The sequence below is a fragment of the Danio rerio genome, chromosome 6, assembly GCF_052040795.2.
Source record: "Danio rerio strain M-AB ecotype USA chromosome 6, GRCz13ab, whole genome shotgun sequence".
Taxonomy (NCBI): Eukaryota; Metazoa; Chordata; class Actinopteri; order Cypriniformes; family Danionidae; genus Danio; species Danio rerio.
In genome coordinates, this window is record NC_141026.1 from 51,282,732 (window position 1) to 51,305,692 (window position 22,961).

The window sequence follows — 22,961 nt, forward strand, 5'->3', positions numbered from 1 at the left end:
TAAGAAAACAACACCTAATAATAAACGAATAGAGAGCCATTTATCATCATTGTTGGACATTTATCTTCATATAATGCTATTTTGACTGGTTGGACTTGTTGGACATTTTCAATAAAAAGGAGTGTCAAACTAAAGCATAACAAAACTTCATTTTATAATGATTCCAAAAAAATAAAAAGGTGCATGTCATGGGCTTCAGTACAATGATCTTGAATCGGGTCCATCAACTAATTAAAGTTTTCAGTGGAATTGCTCATTTTAAATTCGCATACACTGACCAGCCACTTTATTAGGTACACTTTACTAGTAGCGGATTAGACCCTTTTTGCCTTCAGAACTGCCTTAATCCTTTGTGGCAGATTCAACAAGGTACTGGAAATAATCCTCAGAGAATTTGGTCCATATTGACTTGTTCGCATCATGCAGTTGCTGCAGATTTGTCGGCTGCACATCCATGATGCGAATCTCCTATTCCACCACATCCCAAAGGTGCTCTATTGGATTGAGTTCTGGTGTGTGGGGAGGCCATTTGAGTAAAGTGAACTCATTGTCATGTTTAAGAAACCAGTCTGAGATGTTTCGCTCTTATGACATGGCGCATTGTCCTGTTGGAAGTAGCCATCAGAAGATGGGGACACTGTAGTCATAAAGGGATGGAGATGGTCAGCAACAATATTCAGGTAGGCTGTGGCATTGACACGATGCTCAGTTGGTACTAATGGGCCCAAAGTGTGCCAAGAAAATATTACACCACCAACACCAGCCAGAAGGGTTGATAGAAGGCAGGATGGATCCATGCTTTCAGGTTGTTGATGCCAAATTTTGATCGGTGAGTGTACAATAGTGTCACATCAGAGGACATACATTTTATTGACAAAATAATCATGTTTTAAGATTTTTAAAAATATATGGTAAAAAAAAGTTGCTATTTACTAAAATAGCCACTTGTAAAATTAGGTCTGCGGTATTTATGAATGATTTTACAATTTTCTTTTTCAATTATAAGATCTGTAATGTATTGGTGTATGCTTGAGAGAAAGTCTAGTACATTCATTTGGAGATTTGGCTCAAAATTACAAGAGATCTACACAAGACAAAATGTTTAACTATTTACTGCAATTTAAATGATAACAATATTAATTATATTGATTTGTATTGTGAAAATGCAACAACAACCCACCAATATATATTTAGATCAACTAAAAATTGTGAAAACATTTTTATTATATGTTGTTCTTTTCCTGCTCTGATTAGTTATATCATGCAGATTGTAGGTCAATTTAGATAGAAACATATGCCAAACGATTAAATGAAAATGTAAATTAAGCCAAAACTTGATAATTAGATGCCTTAAAAAGCCTTTTTTGCCGAGTATGTAGGTCCCGCCGTCCCAGTCATTCATTATAATAGCATGGAAAAAGTTAAGTTTGCGTGTGTTTGCGTGTGTGAACTAGTTCTTTCATAAACATCCTTAAAATAGAAGGATAAAACATTCTGGAATGAACAAAAGAAAATGCCATGCATGTAAGCTCCACCGTCCTTACAAAAAGTCAAAGCAGGCCTTCCAAGAATGCGCAAACCCGTCTCTGTGTACAGTACACCAGTCTGTCCCACACATATAATGCCTTGTAATGACTGGTACTCATGAATCAGTAATGAGTGATGTAGGAAACTGATCTGCTTCGGTCACGTCTGCTTTATAACACACAGAAAAAAACATGAAGAAGCAGCAAAAAACGAGCACAGACAGTTTGTTCAGATCTTCACGATATGAAAAATATGGAAGGCATGTCTGACCTGATGCTCCGTCCCGACCAGCGTATGACTGGAGGTAATATGAGTCATGTGTGCATGTGTGCCGCAGCTGAAAGAATCGCTACGGCCCCAAACGCAACCGTAACCTGATGATCCTGAAGTTTGAAAGCCCCTTTAAGCCCCCAAAAGAAGGGACAATTAGGATTGTTGGTCACCCTGGAGTTTCAGGTATTGTCATACGTCTTCCAAAGCACCCTGTTCCCACTTTATATACTCACTTTTAAAATTATAATCTTGATATAATGCATTTATTATGTATGCATAGATGTTTTTACATAATAGTTTAAATCCTAATATTATTACTTCTGGTATTTCTTGTGTTATTACTTAATAAGGTTAAGGTTAGGGTCATGTTCATTTCAGTAATTACATTTTTAATTACACCCATTACGCTTAAAGAAATAGTTCAACCAAAAATTTTAATTCTAACATCATTAATCACCATTTAGTTCCAAACCTGAGCCTCTTTGTTCTGTTAAACCCTAAAGAAGATGTTTTGAAAAATGTTGGAAACCGGTAACCATTGTCTTCTATTGTATACGTTTGTTTTTTTCGATGGAAGTCAGATTATATTCTTTTGTGTTCAACAGAATACAGAAACTCATTAGATAACCACTTGGAGGTGTCTAAACAGGGAACAAATATTACAGTTTGGGTTAAATATCCCTTTAAACTGACCTTACGAACTTACTTTCTCACATTCATAGTGTTTTACTATTTAATATGAGCACCATAAGTACATTGCATTTATTTCTTGATGTCAGTACATCATTTTTAAAACCACATAATATAAATTGTGACCTGAAAACACTTGTGTATGTCCATAGCTGATTCAAAACTGAGTTAAAACAACCCAGCATTAGTAGAGTGTATGCAATTACATGCAGTCAGGTTTTAGAAATGGTCAACTTTTCTGTATGTAGAATACAATAATGAGTCTAATACTTCAAAGAGATCCATTGCAAACATTAAAATCAACAGTTGTTTTATTTTTACCAATGCAAAGAACTTTGAAATGTATATGCACTAAGTGTTATATGCATGCAAATGTCATTAAAGTGTCCTACCTCTCTCCTCCTCCTCCTCCTTCGCTCTCTTATGACTTTAGAAAGTTACTCAGATGATGCCTTGATTTTAGGTTTCAATATTCCACTTTTGGTCCAGGGTTTAATCCTGAATTGTGGACCAGTGTGCTCTTGTCAGCGGTGTGAAGCGGCTCCTGTTGTTGGGAAATTGATTGCTGTGGTAGTTTGAGGCAGAAGTGCTCAGTCTGAGAGCCTCCTCTGTGGACGAGCTGCCACAGGTCCTAAAACCTGACTGCTTCAGGATTTTACGATGTTCTCTGGAAAGCCCAAACCGCTCTTTACTGTGTAACAGATAAGCTGATTTGCACTGCAACACATACAGGAAATAACTGTTAGATTAACTCTTGTGCTATATTGAAAGTCTACTAAAAGTGATACATAAAAATTAACAATTTTAATTGTCAAAGACTGAAAGAAATGCTACGCAAAAAACTATTATTGAACAAAAAATAGGTTTCCTTATACTTCTTGTTAATTTTTCAGCTAAATAATATTAAACTGAGGTGTCACAGAGGCACAGTGGGTAGCACAATCACCTCACAGCAAGAAGGTCGCTGGTTCGAGTCCCAGCAGGGTCAGTTGGCATTTCTGTGTGAAGTTTGTTCTGTGTTAACGTGGGTTTCCTTTGGGTGCTCCGGTTTCCCCCACAGTCCAAATACATGCAGTATAGGTGAATTGAATAGGCTAAATTGGCCGTAGCGTATGTGTGTGAATGCAAGAGTGTTGGGTGTTTCCCAGAGTAGGGTTGCGGCTGGAAGGGTATCCGCTGCGTAAAACAAATGCTGGATAAGTTGGCAGTTCATTCCGCTGTGGCGACCCCGGATTAATAAACGGACTAAGCTGAAAAGAAAATAAATGAATGAACAATATTAAATAGATGATGTTGTATTATCAATAATATATTAATTATTGTATTAACTATATAGTTGTTTTATTATTTAATTTAGTTTTTAAGTTTTAAAAAAATGTATGTAATTTAAAGTGAAAAAACATATATAATTTGATGTTGATGTTTTTTATTTTAATATACATTTCTTTTTTGTTGTTGTTTATAATCATTTATATGGGTTTAAACAAATTTGACTTTCTTTTCTTCCGAATTCCATTTTAATGGTCAAAATACATGTTAGTAAACAAAGACTTTTTTTACGCCAAAAATTTGATTTCGGAAACGCTATGAAATTAGTTTGACTTTTTTCTCAAGTTCTGTTATATTTTCTAAAACTCTATTAATATTTAATTGTATCATTATTATGTAGAGAAGCATACTCAAGAAGAGTAATATTTTTCTGTCGTAATTTCTTCAAGTTAAACCAAACTTTATTTTTGGGAAAAATAAAAATAAAATAAAATAAAAAAGTTATAAAATAAAATAAATAAATAAAAATATTTGAATAATATTTTGTTGATTAATATAAACACATTAAAATAAAAACATTACGTGTTCATTTGTTTATTGAAACCATATTAGTTTGATCTTTTATATTTTTAATTTTACCTCAGCTTGTGAAAATGCTATAAAAAAAATGCAAAAAACGTACCTCCTGGGACATATTTGATGCTCTCCAGAAATGTATATAGGGGTACGCAATCAGAATGAACCCGAGTTAAAACAAAACATGTTTTTTTGAATTTAACCCAGGCTTATTCTGAAAACGTAGCTCTATTTACGTTTCTGGAGTTAATGAATTATTTAGCCAGAGCTACGTATGGCTGCATTTCATCTTTAAAACAAACGCTATGGGGCGGTATGATGACGTTTCCTTTTTACATCTTTTTACCTCTGTATAGATGATTTACCCGCTGTAACCAGTTTGTCCAGTTTGCTTGCCATGTACGGATTACGTACCCCTATATACATTTCTGGAGAGAATCATACATGTCCCAGGAGGTAATATTTTGTGCAGTATTTATTTTTTGCAAATCTACCAGACGCAGCTGTGTACACTTTCTGTGATCTCAAATTTCTCTCGCAAGTGCCATTAGCGCCTGCTGTTCTCATGCAAATCCACTATTCCCAAGAGGCGGCTGTCAACGTACCCGCCCACCAACTTATTAAATAAGCAATCCAGAAAAAGAAAAGCCCTCGCCTGATTTTTACCACGTTTTCAGATTTTACCACATTCTCACCCTGTTATTTACTTCTTTATTTAATTTTTTGACTTCTGTTTTTGTCTTACCCACTTTCTGGAACCACTCTTTACCAAACTCGAACCCCATATCACTGTGGTCAACTCCTCTCTGCTTCTCAAGTACGCCGGCATACATGTTGAGCTACTGGACAAACTGGTAACAGCAGGAAAATCGTCCACACAGAGGTAAGCAGTCAGCAGGAAAGCTCGAAAAGAAACGGCATCATACTGCCCTGTAGCAATAGTTTTAAAGATTTAATGCAGCCATACGTACCTCTGGCTACATAATTTACGATCTCCAGAAATATATATATATATAGGGTTACGTTTTCAGAATGAGCCTATGTTGGGTTTTCTATTTAACAAAAGAGGTTGTTAATAAATGATAAAGTTATGAACTAGATTCAGAAGGCTGTGTATTAACATTAATCAGTTAATGAAGCACACATTTTGTAGTCTAAATTTAAATTCCATCTGTAGTCTTTTTGTCTATGTGCCAATTTATTTTTTACAACCAAGTTGTATGCATCTGCAGTGGATTGGACTGTAAAAAGTGTTTTAGAATCTAGACTGCTTTAGTGATGTCAGCCAAAAGAAATGTTGCACCAGAGGACAAGAAATGCATTAGTATATGGTTAGTTTTCATTTTAAAAAAAGGTGTTTTAAAAGCAGAATTCAACTCAGGCACATTAACACAACTGAAAGTGTGATGATTCACAGCGCTCACACGGCTTCACAGCACACAGCAGACTAATTCGCAAGTGACTCAGACCTAAAACTTCTACATCTCACACTGTTTTAATCCCAGCTAGTTGATTTGTGTTTGTAGATGAAGGATCGTAAAGAGTGCAAATGCTAACCTCTTAAAATAGCCAGCCGAAGACCAAAACAACACAAAGAGACAACAGCAATCACTGGAATTTCACACATGACACCAGCAGCCACACATCCAGTGTTGTGCATAGGCCTGAACTTCACTATTAGCAGGTGAAAACACAGAGAAAACAGTTTATAACAGCAGTCCTGATGCTAATCCTTTCAACAGCCAACTGCTATTAATTATATCAGCATCCAAAACAATTTAACACGTTAGCATTCTGGAAAAAGTGCATAAAATACAATATTTTCATATTTTGTACATTAATATTTTGTCCTCTGTGAACCTACACTACATGTAACTGTTTTAAATTGGCACACAAGGGTTAAGAGTAGCTATAATAGGATTTCTTTGAGAAATGTACACCAGCCAATACATTCCACTGCAAGTCAGTCCTTGTTAGTTCTGTGGCATTTTGCAATGTCCAGATTCATCAAGGCTCATTTGCAGTGATGAAGCTGCCCAGCAACACAAGTTTGTTTACATTTTAGCTCCAATCAAAGACTCATAAACATATGTTTTTCCATCTGAAAACGCAATTGCAACACTGCATTTCAACGCAAGACAAATGGAGGAGGAAAATAAATTGTCAGAAAAAAACACACACAATAAAAATTGAGCAAAACATTTAAATTAATAGTTCACCCAAAACATAAAATGCTGTCATCATTTACTGCCCTTTAACTTGTTCCAAACCTGTTTGAACTTCTTTCTTCTGTTAAACACTAAATAAAATATTTTAAATAAAGCCAGAAACCTGTAATCATTCCATATTATTTGTTTTCCTAATATAGAAGTCATGGCAATGGTTACAGGTTTTGAACATTCTTCAAGTTATCTTCTTTATTAATCAACAGAATAAAGAAACTCTTAAAGGTTAGAAACAATTTGTGTGTAAATGGGGAGTAAATTGTAATTTTTGGCTGAACTATCCCTTAAAATGTACTTTATCATAAAGATAATGTTTGTTTTGGCAAGAAGTAGTAATAAAATTAACCTTTTTATTGAAAAGAGCAGCGAGTCCTGCTGCTTTCTCATGTTCAGGGAACAGCTAATTTTTCAATTTACCTGAATCAGCAGGATGGAGGTCACAAACAAATGCATTATACATTTTTCTGCTTTTTTCCTTCAGAGTGTTATATAAAAGTTGTTTAATGCTGCAATATTTTTTTGATAGTCTACAGAACAAACCATCGTTATACAATAACTTGCCTATCTACTCTAACCTGCCTAGTTATCTTAATTAACCTAGTTAAGCATTTAAATGTCACTTTAAGCTGTATAGAAGTGTCTTGAAAAATATCTAGTTAAACATTAAGTACTGTCATCATGGCAAAGATAAAATAAATCAGTTATTAGAGATGAGGTATTAAAACTATTATGTTTAGAAATGTGTTGAAAAATGTTTTTCTCGCCGTTAAACAGAATTTGGGCAACAAAATAAACAGGAGGGTTAATAATTGTGACTTCAACTGTGTGTGTATACATATATATATATATATATATATATATATATATATATATATATATATATATATATACATTATATATATATATATAATTTGTATTTGTTTTTCTCCCTTTACTGTATTGCAAATAACCATTTATTTGACATTATTGCTTGAGTGTTATGATTTTCTGTATTGTTTAGTTATGTAATCATCTCACGTGACGTACTAAGTGTTCAAATGAACTCCAGATATACCAACTATCATGTTCGTGATGAAGGCAAGTTGCAGAAACGTGTAGGTGCACATAAGTTCTGTTTTTTAAGATGATAGCCATACACTCACCGGCCACTTTATTAGGTACACCTGTCCAACTGCTTGTTAACGCAACTTTCTAATCAGCCAAACAAATGGCAACAACATGGTCAACACGATCAGCTGCAGTTCAAACCAAGCATCAGAATGTGGTAGAAGATGATTTTAGTGACTTTGAACGTCCAACAAAAGAGAAAATATCCAATAAGCGGCAGTTCTGTGGGCGCAAATGCTTTGTTGATGCCAGAGGTCAAAGGAGACTGATTCGAGTTGATATAAAGACAACGATAACTCAAATAACCACTCGTTACAACCGAGGTATGCAGAAGAGCATCTCTGAACGCACAACATATCCAACCTTAAAGCGGATGGGCTACAGCAGCAGAAGATCACACTGGGTGCCGCTCCTATCAGGTAAGACCAGGAAATTGAGGATACAATTCACACAGGCTCACCAAAATTGAACAATAGAAGATTGGAAAAACGTTGTCTGGTCTGTTGAGTCTTGATTTCTGCTGCGACATTCGGATGGTAGGGTCAGAATTTGGCGTAAACAACATGAAAGCATGCATCCATCCTGCCTTGCATCAATGGTTCAGGCTGGTGGTGGTGGTGAAATGGTGTGGGGGATATTTTCTTGGCACACATTGGGCCCTTTAGTACCAACTGAGCATCAAAACCTTCGAGGAATGATTCCAGTACCTTAAATATATGCCATGAAGGATTAAGGCAGTTCTGAAGGCAAAAGTGGGTCCAAACTGGTACTACTAAAGTGTACCTAATAAAGAGGCCGGTGAGTGTATGTCAATAAAGGCCTTTTCCTTTAATTGTCAAATGCTTTGGGCTGCTTTTTTGTATACCCTTTAAAAATCTCTTATAACTACCCCTAAAGCAGCTTTTGTTTGTGGATGGTATATGTACAGGTTTTTCTTGTTGCAAACAGAGTGATGGATTTCCACCACCACACAGATGCACAAGGTCATCTGAGGTCATGCATAATGATGTCAAAATCAAAGCACTTCACACTCTATAACAAGGCTGATGATGTCTCTTTCTGCATGAAGAGCATTTAACAATAAAGGCTGATAGGAAGCTGTCAAGTTCGCATAAAGTCAAGTAGAAAAAAAAAGTTTAAACTGCAGGCCATATGCAACTGTGTAAATGTGATTTTGGGGTCTGGAGCCCGTAACATTCCAAACAGTATTGTTTCTAGTTGATGTTGGCATGTGGCTCAGGACTCTTGTTTCTCGGCTGTTTTCAACAGAAAACAACAAGGGGGTAAGAAAGAGTCTGGAAGAAGCTATTGAGGGATCGGCACAACTTCAATAAGCATGACAACAGACTTGCAAAACTTGTTCTGTCTAAAAAGGCTTTTGAACTTTGTAATAGGAACTAGCCACCAGGTTGGTCCCTCGAGAACTACATTTTACATTTACAATACATTTACATTTAATACTTTGGCAGACGCTTTTAACCAAAGTGACCAATGCAGTGACTATGAGGACAATATGAGCCATCAAAACAGCTTAAAAATTCACAGCTATACTTTTAGTTTGATCCAAAGGAAAAGCAGGACAATAAGGGCTCTATTTTAACGATCTAGGCGCAAAGTCTAAAGAGCATGGCGGAAAAGCATTAAGGGCATGTCCGAATACACTTTTGGCATATTAAGGATGGAAAAATGCGGTTTGTGCCAAGTGCATGGTCTAACAGGATTGTGTTCATTCTCTTAATGAGTTATGGGTGTGTTTTCAGCATAATATGCATTTAATCAATCAGAGTCTCATCTCATATTTCCATTTAGAGTCAGTTATGTTGTACTATGGTGCATTTGCTATTTACATGGTGGAAAAATTAATGCTTTACTAGCGAGAAAACAGTCAAACAGAGCATCTGCAGCACGAGGATAAAGAACGAGCCACCTCCACTCAGCCTTTTTACTTTTTCTTTCTCTTTACTTTTACTATTTTGTGGATGAGGAAACGGTGTTGTACTCACTTCACGGATGATATCCATTAGCGTACAAATTAATTTAGTTTGTTAAGTGCAAATATTTGTTTCAAAACTATTTCTAAATTCAGTTCTAATTTCCAGCAAAAGAATTAATGGACAGTAATAATGAAGTGTGGTCACAGTATGTCCAAACACACATCCTATGCCCCATATAGTGACAAAAACCCGACAAGTGGACAAATCTATTAAAACAAATATAAATATGCTAAATAATACTGTTAATAATAATAATAAAAATAATAATAATAATATTCAAATGCAAATTGTCATGAATAAACTAAAAAAAGCCCCCCGGGATGAGGCATGGAGGCCGTGGTTGTGATATCTATGTAGAAAATAATTATTGTAACATTTTAATCCTTTCATTTTTTTTTAATTATGTAAACATATTTGTGTATTGCTGCACATCCTGTGTGTATTCAGCAAGGTTTAAGTATTTGGACCTGCATAGGCACATAACTAACGCGCTCTGCGCTGGACTTGCTTTCAGCTGGTCAATAGCGCAGTCTTTTTTAATTCCTCAAAATAGCAATGCGCCAACAATGCGCCTCAAAACACCTCTATTTTAGTCCAGCACACCCATGAGTCCACAAAGAGATGCAAATGGATTTACTATTTAAAGAACTTGACGCAAAACGTGAAAATTGCTGCTGCACTGGTCTGAAAATTGCAACAAATTGCACCAAACATGTCTTGCGCCTTATTGCATCAGGTGTGTGATAGGGTCCTTAAAATCTAAATACTTGAGAATGTCAAGTCTATAAGATGACAAGGCTTTCAAATGTCCTCATGTTGGAACATTTAACACTCGATGATGGGCAAAATATCTCTGCATGCTCTCTATGATGTTTTTGCTTTTTTTTTTTTTTGCAATCTCCTCAGCTGCAGCCCTCTGATCTCATTCTTGTGCACATGGTTTAAACTTCCAGATGTTGAAGCAATTAATTTACATTGATGATCAGGTTGATGAATGGCTGATATTTTAGCAGTTTAGAAAGGTAGCAAGTGTCTCAGTACAGGTCAAAACAACAGCCAACCTTAATAAGAAATACAGAGTTCAAAGTCTGCTTTAAATTTACAATGTCAGATGTGGTAAGAATATTTCTAAAATAGTCACTATCAGATGTTTTCTGATAACAACAGTTCAATTCAACAGTAGTGTGCTGGTAAATCTTAGTATATTTGTTTTACAGGGGACCTATTATGCACATTTTTACAAAATGTAAATGAAGTGTATTGTTTGTTTGTGTTTCTGCTGTTTTGATCAAGTGTAATTATATAAAAAAAATAATAAAAGTTTACCATCAGAAAAGTTATATTCACAGACTATTGCCACAAAACTCTAATAAAAAAGTCATTTTTGCATAATAGATCCCCTTAAGTCCTTATGTTAGTATGCATGTATGTACTATATACATATACACATGCTATACAGAGCGAAATAGTTTATTTTGAAGAGGTAGAGCAAGATGTTTTATTTTCAAATAATTCTTTTTTAAAAACAGAAAATTGAAAATAAAGATTTGGTGTTGAAAGACTAGTAAATCCACTGGGCAGTGTTATTAATACAAGGTCAAGTGTGCATGAAAAAGACTACTTTTTTCTATCAGAAAATATCTAAATAATCAGGGTCACTCTTATGTTTAATATTGATAAAATTAAAATAGAATAAAAAGTTTAATTTTTAGAAAGTTGAATCAAGGTTTTCCTCTTTTGTGCTAAATTAGACCCAATTCTAAAGTAACCACAAATGGAGTACTAACTAAATATAACTAAAACCATTCAGTTCCAATGGTTCAAATGCACAAAAAACAGGTACTTTGGCCAATAATGAAAAAGATCCTCAATGGGTTCAGAACTGGGGATGCGAACCACTGATCTATCCATATTATTATCTTTTGTGAACAACAAAATCGATAGGAACACACTGAACTTATATCTCCAACAAAGACAAATCACCTCACACCATGTTTACAGCTCTCAATTGCCACTCTTTTTTTGTGCATGTATTATGTGATATGTAGGAAGCATCTCGACTTTCACAGTTTTTTGAAAGTGCAAACAGACCTTTTGAATGGATGCAATCTGTTTGCATTTACCGTCCACCTCGCAGTCAGATGAAAAGAATTACGAGATCATTTCCTATTAATTTCCCCCTTCAAAAAAATACACCCAGTATGGATGGAAAGTAAATTCCTGGGTTGTTTGAAATTCTTTCGTGAAAATAATCAGTTAGGATTTCGAATCAAGCATGAAACGAGGATTAATATCTTCAAAAGACTTCAAAGGGGGTACAGTAGCGCGCAAGGCAAAAAAAGAGGGGGGATGGAGTAAAAATAATGTAAAAACGCCAGAGTGAACACAATAGGAACTCAAGGTACATGAGAAAACTACTTTGAGGACTAGAAAAAATGTTAATTGTGTCATCATTTACCCTCCATTCACTTTTTCCAAACCAATATCCATTTATTTATTTGGATAAACACAAAAGAAGATATTTTGAAGAATGTTTGTAATCAGACAATAGCTACTTACTTTCATACACTGTAAAAAAATCAATAAATGAGCAGTTTTCTAGATTTTGTGATTCATGTTTTGATTTAGATTTTTTCTTTTCACGTTTATTTATGCTTTTGAATGCCATTATGTGACCTTGATTTTTTCCAGCAACTTTTAACCATGAAAAGTTTGAAAAAGTGACTTTTAATAACATTTGTAATAGTTTACAGTGATATATTGTCTGGGTTGGTCTTGTATATCACGATACAAAAACCTTGTAATAAACTGCCGGTACATTTTACACACTTCTCTATATATTTTTTAATGCATTCTATTATTTCAAAAGAAAAATCACTTTGTTAAACTATAGAGTTAAACTTTCTTTTTTTATTTAAGAATTTTCAATTTATATTGTTTTCAAATCAACCCCTACCCCAACAATTTAACCCCTTACAGATGAAAAATAAAAATGAAAATAAAATAAATAAATTAATAAATTAATTAATTAATTAAATGTATTGTCATCATAATTACTTTTCAGGGGATCCATTTGTTCATCAAGTTACATTGTGTTACATTTTAGTTACCTCAAACTACATTGGTCATAGATTAAGTTTCCTCTAAGTATAAATATCTAATGATGTAATAATACTTTTCCGCCTCTTAGGAAAAATCGTCTTCATTTGTAGACATGCAGTCATTTTTTCCATTACATAACTGTTTAAGTCTCTGAATCCACCGAGCCACTTTTGGGGAACCATCTTCCATCCATTGTAATGTTATCTTTTTTTTTTTTTTCAATAAGTAATAATATCCCTAGGACAAATCGTGTTTCTTCATTAAACATTAAACATTAAACATAAGCACACAACTGGATCGAGGGGGATTTATATCTAATATCTTATTTATTTCTTTTTTAACATTTTTCCAAAATTGTGAATCTTAGGACAGTCACAAAAAATGTGGGTATGATCTCCAATTTTACAACATTTTCTCCAGCAAAAAGCAGCAGATGGTCCCTTTACATATGTGGAAATTACAAAAGGAGAATTAAAGTACCTCATTTTTACTTTCCAATCAAATTCTTTTCATAATTGACTATTGATTGACCTTTAGGACATCCTTCACATAACTCAATCCAGACCTCATCCTCAATTATGGTATTTAGTTCTAGTTCCCATTTTCCTTCAACATGATCTGCAATTTGTACAGTAATAGTTACTAATCTTTTGTATAAATGGAAGACATGTTTTTTAGCTGGAATGTTTTTTTTTCCTGCAATGCTTATGAAATAATCTTCTTTTTATTTGGTTCTTGCATGACTAAAGCTTTTTTCTTAATGGTTTGTAATGTAATTTATTATCTGGAAGAACCTACACATATCTTTAAATGAAATATTAAATTGTTCTAGGAGTTGAATTTTCAACATCTAAAGTCACCAGAGCAGAGATCAACATCCCATAATGCAATTTACAACTGTAAATAAAGGTAAACCACTTTTAATTAAAATCAATTTTTTATAGTCTAGAAAAAAGTGACCAACATTTCTCTAAATATCCTTTTTTGTGCTCAACAGAAATAAATTTAGGATGCGTTCCTTTTATTCTGAGGTGTACTGTTCCTTTAAATTCTATACTTATAAAACAGTCTATACTTCGTTTTCAAAAAAAAAAAACCTAGTGAAGGTAAGACTGATATATGACTGATTATAATTCAAACAGTTAGTAAAATATGTAGAAACATGTCACTCTGTGTGATTAAAATCTTGGAGCCATCAAAAAGAGCAAAACCTGGGAATATTACAGAATTTTTAAAGTAAGCGAATGAAGTAATGGATTTGGAAATCTTTCCATTTATATACTGTCAGTTAGGCCTGTCAGGACATCAGATTTTGAATACATGATTATTGCAGGTGACATGGTGGCTCAGTGGTTAGAACTGTTGCCTTACAGCAAAAAGGTCGCTGGTTCGACTCCCGGCTGGGTCAGTTGGCATTTCTGTATGAAGTTTGCATGTTCTATCCATGTTGGCGTGGGTTTTCTCCAGGTTATCTGGTTATCTGGTTATCTGGTTTCCCACACAGCAAAAACACATGTGCTCAAAGTGAATTGAACAAACTAAACTGGCCGTAGTGTTTAACTGTGTGTGAGATGTGTGTATGGATGTTTTCCATTACTGGGTGGCAGCTGAAAGGGCATGCACTGTGTAAAACATATGATGGATAAGTTGGCAGTTCATTCCGCTGTGGTGACCCCAGATGAATGAAGGGACTAAGCCAAAGGAAAATGAATGATTACACCAATTAAATTACACTATTGAAAACAAAAGAACTAATAACCTTTAAAAGAGACTGAATAAATCTAATTCAGCTGTATTTTGTTTATTCTTTTGACCAAAGTGGTTATATATATCTCCTTTTTGGCAAATGAGTCAAACTGCTGTATTCCACTTAACAGAAAAGACTAAATATTTTAAGAACAGCGTCAAAGTATGACGATTTATGACAATAAATCTGTGAACCTATTTGCCCTTTATCACACAAAAGGCAGAAACTATATACTATTTTTAGTATTCTATATAGAGACAAAGAATATTGGATTAAATATACTCATGAAAGTAGCGGCTTAAAAGATAGATGGCTTGAGAGACACTGATGAGCCATATACCGTTGTAACCGTGTGTTGATTCTTTTCAGGTTTCATGAGTCAAAACAAAAACAAAAACAAAACATTCTGATTATGTACCCCTAAATACATTTCTGTATTCAAACCACCAGAGGCCACAGTGTACGCTTTTTGAGACCTCAAATTTCGAGAGTGGCATTCTCTTTGCCTGCTGTTCTCACGTATTAAGACTGACTGACTGACTGACTTACCAACCGATACCACAACCCACCCCGTTCACTAAACCCAACTAACAATGTTTTAAAAAGCAATCCAGAAAATTAAAAGACTGCATGATTTTTACCACGTTTTCAGAGTTTACCACATTCTCCCCCTGTTATTTAGTTCTTTCAGCTTCTGTTTTTGTCTTACCCGCTTTCTGGAATCTTTTTTCATCAGACTCGAACTCCAACATCATGGCCAACTCCTCTCTGCATCTCAAGTCCGCCAACATACATGGCTGTGGCGACCCCTAATAAATAAAGGTATTAAGCAGAAAAAAATGAATTATGAGTTATAATGAGTTGCATTATAACAAAATACACCCAACACTGCTCATAACACACCACACATTTATGGAGAGCTTATTTATTCAGCGTTCAGATGCATCAGACACACCGAGTAGAAATCATCTCACGCCATAGTGGTGTTAGTTGTGTGCGGCCATCAGTGCAATGTAAACAAAAGATATGTTAGACGAAATATTACAAATTATTAAAATGATTTTGAATTAAATTAGTATTTATTCATTCATTCATTCATTTTCTTTTCAGCTTAGTCCCTTTATTAATTCGGAGTCGCCACAGCGGAATAACCACCAACTTATCCAGCACGTTTTTTATGCAAAGGATGCCCTTCCAGCCGCAACCCATCTCTGGGAAACATCCACACACACACTCATTCACACTCATACACTATGGACAATTTAGCCTACCCAATTCACCTGTACCGCTTGTCTTTGGACTGTGGGGGAAACCTGAGCACCCGGAGGAAACCAATGTAAACGCAGGGAGAACATGCAAACTCCACACAGAAACACCAACTGATCCAGCCGAGGCTCGAACCAGTGACCTTCTTGCTGTAAGGCGACAGCACTACCTACCGCGCCATTGCGTCGCAACATGTTTTCAACTTCACTCCCGCCTACACTCGGCGAATCTCGTTGATCACTGGCTGCAGCCATCGTTCAGGTTGAACACCTAATCTTTCCCTCATTAGCATAGTATGTTAGCCCTGTTTTAAAAATCTGCCACATAGGCAATTGCAGCTCCGCCCTCTTTTGAAAAGACCACAATCTTATTTGAACTTAAAGCGACAGTCACCAAAACGGCATCATTTGAAACAAAGCCTAAAAGGGGCAGATTCAAAGAGTTATAAGACATTATTTAAGGGGTATTTTGAGCTAAACTTGACATACACACTCTAGGGACATCAAGAGACTTATTTTAAGTCTTTTAAAAAGGGGCATAATAGGTTGCATTTAAGAAGGAGCTGAATTGCGTTTCTCTTTACGCTAAAATTTGTATGGATTTATAGTATTTAGTCGAGGAATTAAAATAAAATGTAAAGCAAGTTTTAATGATGTAATTAGTAATCTATTACTTAAAGTAACTTATCTAACAGTGGTGTTGAGATATTTCAATATTTACATTTTACTTTTACATTTAGTCATTTAGCAGACGCTTTTATCCAAAGCAACTAACAAATGAGGACAAGGAAGCAATTTACACAACTATAAGAGCAACAATGAATAAGTGCTGTAGGCGAGTTTCAGGTGTGTAAAGTCTAAGAAGCAAAGCATTAGTAATGTAAGTTTTTTTTTTTTTTTTTTTTGAGTACAGTTAGTGATATATCCGGAGAGGCAATTGCAGATTAGGAAGGAAAGTGGAGACTAAATAGTTGAGTTTTTAGTCGTTTCTTGAAGACAGCAAGTGACCCTGCTGTTCTGATGCAGTTAGGGAGTTCATTCCACCAACTGGGCAGATTGAATGCGAGAGGTCAGGAAAGTGATTTCTTCCCTCTAAGGGATGGGACCACTAGGCAACGTTCATTCACAGAAATGCTAGTTTCTGGAGGGCCTATAAATCTGCAGATGTGAAAGCAGATAAGAAGGAGCCAGCCAGAGGTCAGTTTGTAAGTAAACATCAGAGCTTTGAATTTGATGCGTGCAGCAACTGGCAGCCAGTTCAAACGGATGAGTAGCGGAGTGACATGTGCTCTTTTAGGTTCATTAAAGACCACTCGTGCTGCTGCGTTCTGAAGCAGCTGAAGAGGTTTGATAGAGCTAGTTGGAAGCCCCGCTATTAGAGAGTTGCAATAATCCAGTCTGGAGAGAACAAGAGCTTGAACAAGGAGTTGAGCTGCATGTTCAGATAGGAAGGGTTGGACCTCTGCAAGATCTAGAAGTTCTAGAAATGTGATCAGAGAAGTTTAGTTGGTCATCAATCTTTACTCTAAGGCTTTTTACCATTTTGGATGCAATAATGGTTGCCCCATCTATCTGGATTGAAAAGTTATGGTGTAGAGTCAGGTTGGTAGAAACTTTAAGCATTTCTGTTTTCGTGAGGTTCAGCTGAAGATGATGATCTTTCATCCAGTGTGAAATATATGACAGGCAGGCTGAGATATGAGCTGGAACCGAGGGATCATCAGGATGAAAAGAGAGGTATAGCTGAGTATCATCACTATTTGAAAGTCTGAAATCTGAGGGTTCAATGAAATCAAAACACTAATAAAAATTCACCTTAAAAATTTCTCCACATTCCATTCTTAGCAATGCATTCTACTAATCAAAATTAAAATTTTGCATCAAAATTGCTGATAAAAAGTCTAATGCAAATGCGTGTGTATTGGCTATCAGCTTTCCAAAAGCAAGCACACTCGCCGTGAAAAAACAGAAAGTGATCCATAACACAGATGTACTGCAGCAGCAGCAAACTGATCTCAACCATACCATTTATGTAACTCAAACACACAGCGGCGTGAACAATAGTGAACTTCTGCACTCCAAAACTGAACTCATGGCCTCCCTCCCGTTCTCCACTTGAGATGAAGAGTGACTAGGAAAAGTCATTTCCTCTGGACGTCAGAATGAGCCAAGTGTTGTTCATAAGATGAGAAGAAAGACTCATCAGCTCTGCAGATTCTCAAGACTCAGAATGAAGGAATTCAGACTCTGAAGACCAAGAATCTGCTGCCAGAAGACCCTTTGACCTTCAGCTTGAGCCATCAGAACGGACATCATCAGGCTCCTGACACATGGGAAGACAGTATCTGTGTTGTGTCAGATCCAAAGGTCAATTTCCATGCTGGATTTCAGTTCCCTGACAACAACACAGAGAGCTGCGAGGAATTCGAGCACAAATCCCGCCATTTTATGTTCTTTGGAACAGACAAGAGTCTCTTTGAAAATATTGACTTTGAACGTGTTTGGATGATTGCGTCAGTGACAAGCTGCCAAAAAAGCAGGGCTTTAGCGCCGTAATTGAAATAATGACTGGAAATCTGCGTGGACTGCTTGGTAGAAAGGAAACAGTTCACATTACTCGCTTCCTTGTGAGAAAAAAGGTTACACATCAGACCACAGAGCACAAAAATGTGTCAAAAAACCCATAAAAGAATTACTTTTTATATCATTCATTCATTTTCCTTTGGCTTAATCTCCAATTCAGAGGTCACCACAGCAGAATGAACCGCCAACTATTCTAGTATATGTTTTATGCAGCAGTTGCACTTCCAGACATAATCCAGTACTGGGAAACACCCACCTTTATATAGCGCATGTGTTTGGACTGTGGGGGAAACTGGAGCACTCGAATGAAACCCACGTGAACACTGGGAGAACATGAAAACTCCACCCAGAAAACTCTAGCTGTGACTCAAACCAGCTACCTTCTAGCTGTGAGGCAATTGTGCTACCCATGCGTCACCGTGCTGCCCCATTAGTCATTTATATCTGATCATTTTAATAATCATTAGTTATTGATTTAATTATTACTGATTATTATTTGTTATTTTATTATGTTTTTAAATTTCATTTTTACCATTTTCCTATAAATATTGCTTTATACCCCTGAGCCACTTCATTTAAAATTCATAGTTTATGAAGACAAATTACAATCTATTACTGTCCATACACCATTTTCTTCAGAAAACATTTTTTAAAGGTGCTTTTTTATTTTAAAATTTTCACCGGATATGCAAATAAACCAAAATTAATTAGGCAAGGCAAATTTATTTATACAGCACATTTCATACACAGTGGCAATTCAAAGTGCTTTACATAAACAGGAATAAAAGAGACAAAGATAAATAAAATAAAAACAAATAATATAAAACAGATGAAAACAGCGTAGAGACAGTTTTTCCATATTCCAAAACACCGGTGTATCATATTTTCTCATTTTACTCTAGGACTTTCCCATTCTGGTGATCACCCCCCATCTGTGGACCTTTTCAGTACCTATTAATCTATTGGACGTCTCCAACAGACTCAATTTTTCACCTAAGATCGAAAAGTTAAAGAGCCCCTATTATACATTAAAAAGGGTCATGGTTTTGAGGGTCTCTAACAACAGGCTGATATGCATGCAAGGTCAAAAAACACTTTCATTGTCTTATAATATGCATACATTTTTACCTAATTATCCCAGTGATTCCCAAATGAATCAATTAGCGACTCTTTTGTTCCCAAAGCCCTCCTTAGGACAAAGCTAATCTGTGCTGATTGGACTAATGACAGCTTGTTGCGATTGGTCGATAGCGTTCAGTGCAAGACAGAGTAAAATGGCCACCATGGCTTATCAACAATATTGAAGTAGCAAGAGTGCAGAGTGTATGTGTGAGCAAACTTGCCAACACGCTTGTTGTTTCGGGGAGTCTCCTGTATTTCAGACCCATCTCCTTCCACCCCCCTCCCCCGGTCCTCAGCATTTTGGTACGGTCTGTGAAACCCCCGGGTTGCCAACATTGGTATAGGATCTAATCGTAGCGGCCGCCCGAAACATGCTTCATAGTAGTTACTAACACAGTAAACAGTGGTTATCAACATTGTTATTCAGACATCTCACCCCCCAAAACCAACCCCCCCCCCTCTGTCTCAGGGACAGAGGTTGGCAGGTATGTGTTTGAGCACAATGCAATTAAACACTAGCATATTGCTCTATTCTTAACCACAAGTAAATCTCTAGTGTGGACGCGGATCGTCTTCATTCTAAAACGCCATTTTAAAACTAAAACGTATTAGTGTAAACGTGGCCCTAGCTAGCCAAACGTAATAATAGTTCTTGATCTCTGTTATCTGTGGTGAGTCACGTCTCGGATCTCACTTATATTAATTACGCTGCTATCCCACAGAGACAGACCTACCAGTATGGTGATTTCGTTTAGGAAAGTTATGTGTAATACATTAAAATGACACAGGGAAGAAATATAGAACACATGAAGAAAGGGATGTGTAGAAAGGCAGTGAAAGCCCAGACAGCAGCTGAAATCTCTCAGTAGTTATTTAGCAACCCCCTGCCTTTCATCATTGTAAAAGAATATTAGCTGCTTCAGTCTAACATCTACATTAGCAGGATGATGATGATGAAACCAGGGTGAGCATTTCAGCAAGACAATGATAGAAAGCACAGCCATGGAAACTCAAATGCATTCAGAGGAATACAATCAAGTTGTAGAATGGCCCAGCCAATCACCTTGATAGACGAGACCCACAGAAGCATAAAGACTTTCCCACTCTGTTGAAGTCTGTGGAAAACTTATACCCGAGCAATTCATGTGACTTCATTCTCCAAATGAGGCGTCTTTAAGCTGCCATCACCAAGAAAGCCTTTAATATACAGTATTAAATGTTTCAGTAGTTCAGCACTTTCACCTTGTCATTCCGTTGTTATTACACAGAACTCGTTTTTCAGATTGTTTTTGTTTAGTTTTGTCTTATTTTTATGTTTGTATTGTTTGAGTTTTTACCAAAAGCAGGTACAATTCCATGTCAAAAGCTCCTTTAGAAATATTAATCCCATAAAAAACATGACGTGTTCAATACTTATTTTTCCCACTGTACTAAAGGACAACCAGATTTTGTTTTATAATATTACAGCTTTGCATAATTAAATTACGGGAAGCAAATCAACCGCTCACACAGATTTATATTTTAAGTATATACAAACAAAACAAACTCTGATATCCACACTAACACACCCACATAACTGTAACTGCATAATTTCTATTAATTTGGCCTGTAGTGCACAGAAGTAAAGTATTATTTGCTCCTGCAGGCCAAACCTGGATATTTTATTATTATTAATATTATTTAAATAGTTGTTTGAAGCTGTGATCAACTTGAATGAAATATTACAGGTTTAACTGGTTTGATAAAAATTCAATTTACAATACAAAGCCAAAATGATCATAAACACTGAGACAAAAATGGCCATTATATTCCTAAGGGGTAGAATTGGGATTAGGCAATACTGTAGTTACCCTTATTATGCCCTAAGACTCCATGACGTACCCCCTTCTTTGGAATACAAAAGAAAACAATTTGGAGATTGTAATCATTACACCTTTCATATGGGTGAAATAAGTATTGAACATGTCATGATTTGCCCTAGTAAATATATTTTTAAGGGAGCTGTTGACATGAACTGACCCACATTTTGTTAAAACTGTTGTGTGTGTGTGTGTGTCTGTAATAACAAGGGAATGACACGGGACGAAAGAATTGGTTGATTTGGTAATGACAGCTTCAAGACGCCTCTTGTGTGGAGAATGTAGTGGCATGCACTGTCTGTGAGTCTCATCTATCAACTCTGATCTTTAGTTCTTATTTTCTATCTAATTCAAGTGGTTTGCTGGGCCATTTGAGCAACTTTATTTTATTTTCCTGAAACTAATCGAAAGTTCCTTAGCGTAGGATCATCATCTTGCTGAAATGTCCACCCTGGTTTCATTTCTATCATCTGATAACGTAGTTGTTGGGACTGAAACAGCTGATGTTAATTTAGAATTTCTGAATAACTACTGAGAGATTTCAGCTGCTGTCTGAGTTTTCCATGCCTTTTTACACCTTCCTTTCTTCATATGTTCAATATTTTTTTACTGTGACATTACATGTCAGTTTAACACCTCATCTGAAAGACGGCGCTCACTGAGCCATATAGAGTCCCCATCAATGTACTGGGGCATTAGGACCCACACATACCGCAGATTAAGTGACATCTGCTGGTCTCACTAACACCACTTCCGGCAGCACACCCTAGCTTTCCCATGAGGTCTCCCATGCAGGTACTGACCAGGCGCAGCCATACTTAGCTTTCGTGGATGACCATGTGAGAATTGCAGAGAGGTAGCTGCCGGTGAGTTTTGTTTTCTTCATTTGTATAGACTACTTCAGCTGCTACTGACATTTAGTGAAAATTTCAAAAGTCAACAGAAAAATAGTGTTGTCTTCAGTACTTTTTTAACCCCCTGTATATACAGTATGTATGAAGAGATCAGATGCAAAAACCTCTAAATGCCTTCTGAAATGTTCTTATTTATAAGCATTTTCCTCACTGTAAAATGAGGTTAGATACTTCACTTTTACAAAGTGAGTAAACCCACTGTCTGCACCATGCACAAAGTATTCTTAAGGATTCCTCTAACCCTGCTCACAGACTGTTTTCTCTCCTGCCCTCTGGCAGGTGCTTCAGGCTCCCCAGACAAAACCAGCAGACTAAGGAACAGCTTTTTCTGTCACTCTTCTGAACTCTGCCCCTCACTGACTCTTCTGACTCCTAAACTGCATTTCGTTGCCTTGTACTTGTACATGTGTAATGAAAATAAAGTTGAATGTAATCTAATCTAATTTAATCTAAATTCCTTGTTAACTTGGAACGTGTAACCAGGGGAGTGACACTGACAACAGGTGCGGATCCACATGCAAGTTTATTAGCGAGGTCAGGCCAGCAATGATCAACACAGGAGCAAACAGATGCATGAGGGCAATCCATAGTTGTAGTCAAAACAGCAGGCAAATGGTCAGAAGGCAAGCAGCATACTGGAATGATCAAACAGAACAAAGCAAAGGTTCAAAACAAGGAAGCCAAGGCAAGGAAAACGCAGTATAACTT

The 22,961-nt window shown here is 36.2% G+C and overlaps 2 protein-coding genes across 3 annotated transcripts in view; both read right to left on the minus strand.

Annotated features, from left to right (window-relative positions):
- ngfb (nerve growth factor b (beta polypeptide)) overlaps window positions 1–3,087 on the minus strand; it is a 47,961-nt gene extending 44,874 nt beyond the window's left edge. Inside the window, 2 exon segments of one of the 2 annotated variants that reach the window (NM_199210.2) lie at window positions 1,545–1,927; window positions 2,883–3,087. In NM_199210.2, the coding sequence (NP_954680.2) occupies window positions 1,545–1,618 (74 nt within the window). In that variant the 5' untranslated portion in view covers window positions 1,619–1,927; window positions 2,883–3,087. 2 annotated transcript variants of the gene reach the window in all.
- Window positions 3,088–19,061: 15,974 nt separating this feature from the next.
- Window positions 19,062–22,961, minus strand: part of LOC147843646 (uncharacterized) — a 123,571-nt gene continuing 119,671 nt past the window's right edge. Inside the window, exon 13 of the mRNA XM_087256242.1 lies at window positions 19,062–22,888. The gene's annotated coding sequence lies outside the window, so the exon portion shown is untranslated. The remainder of the gene's footprint in view (window positions 22,889–22,961) is intronic.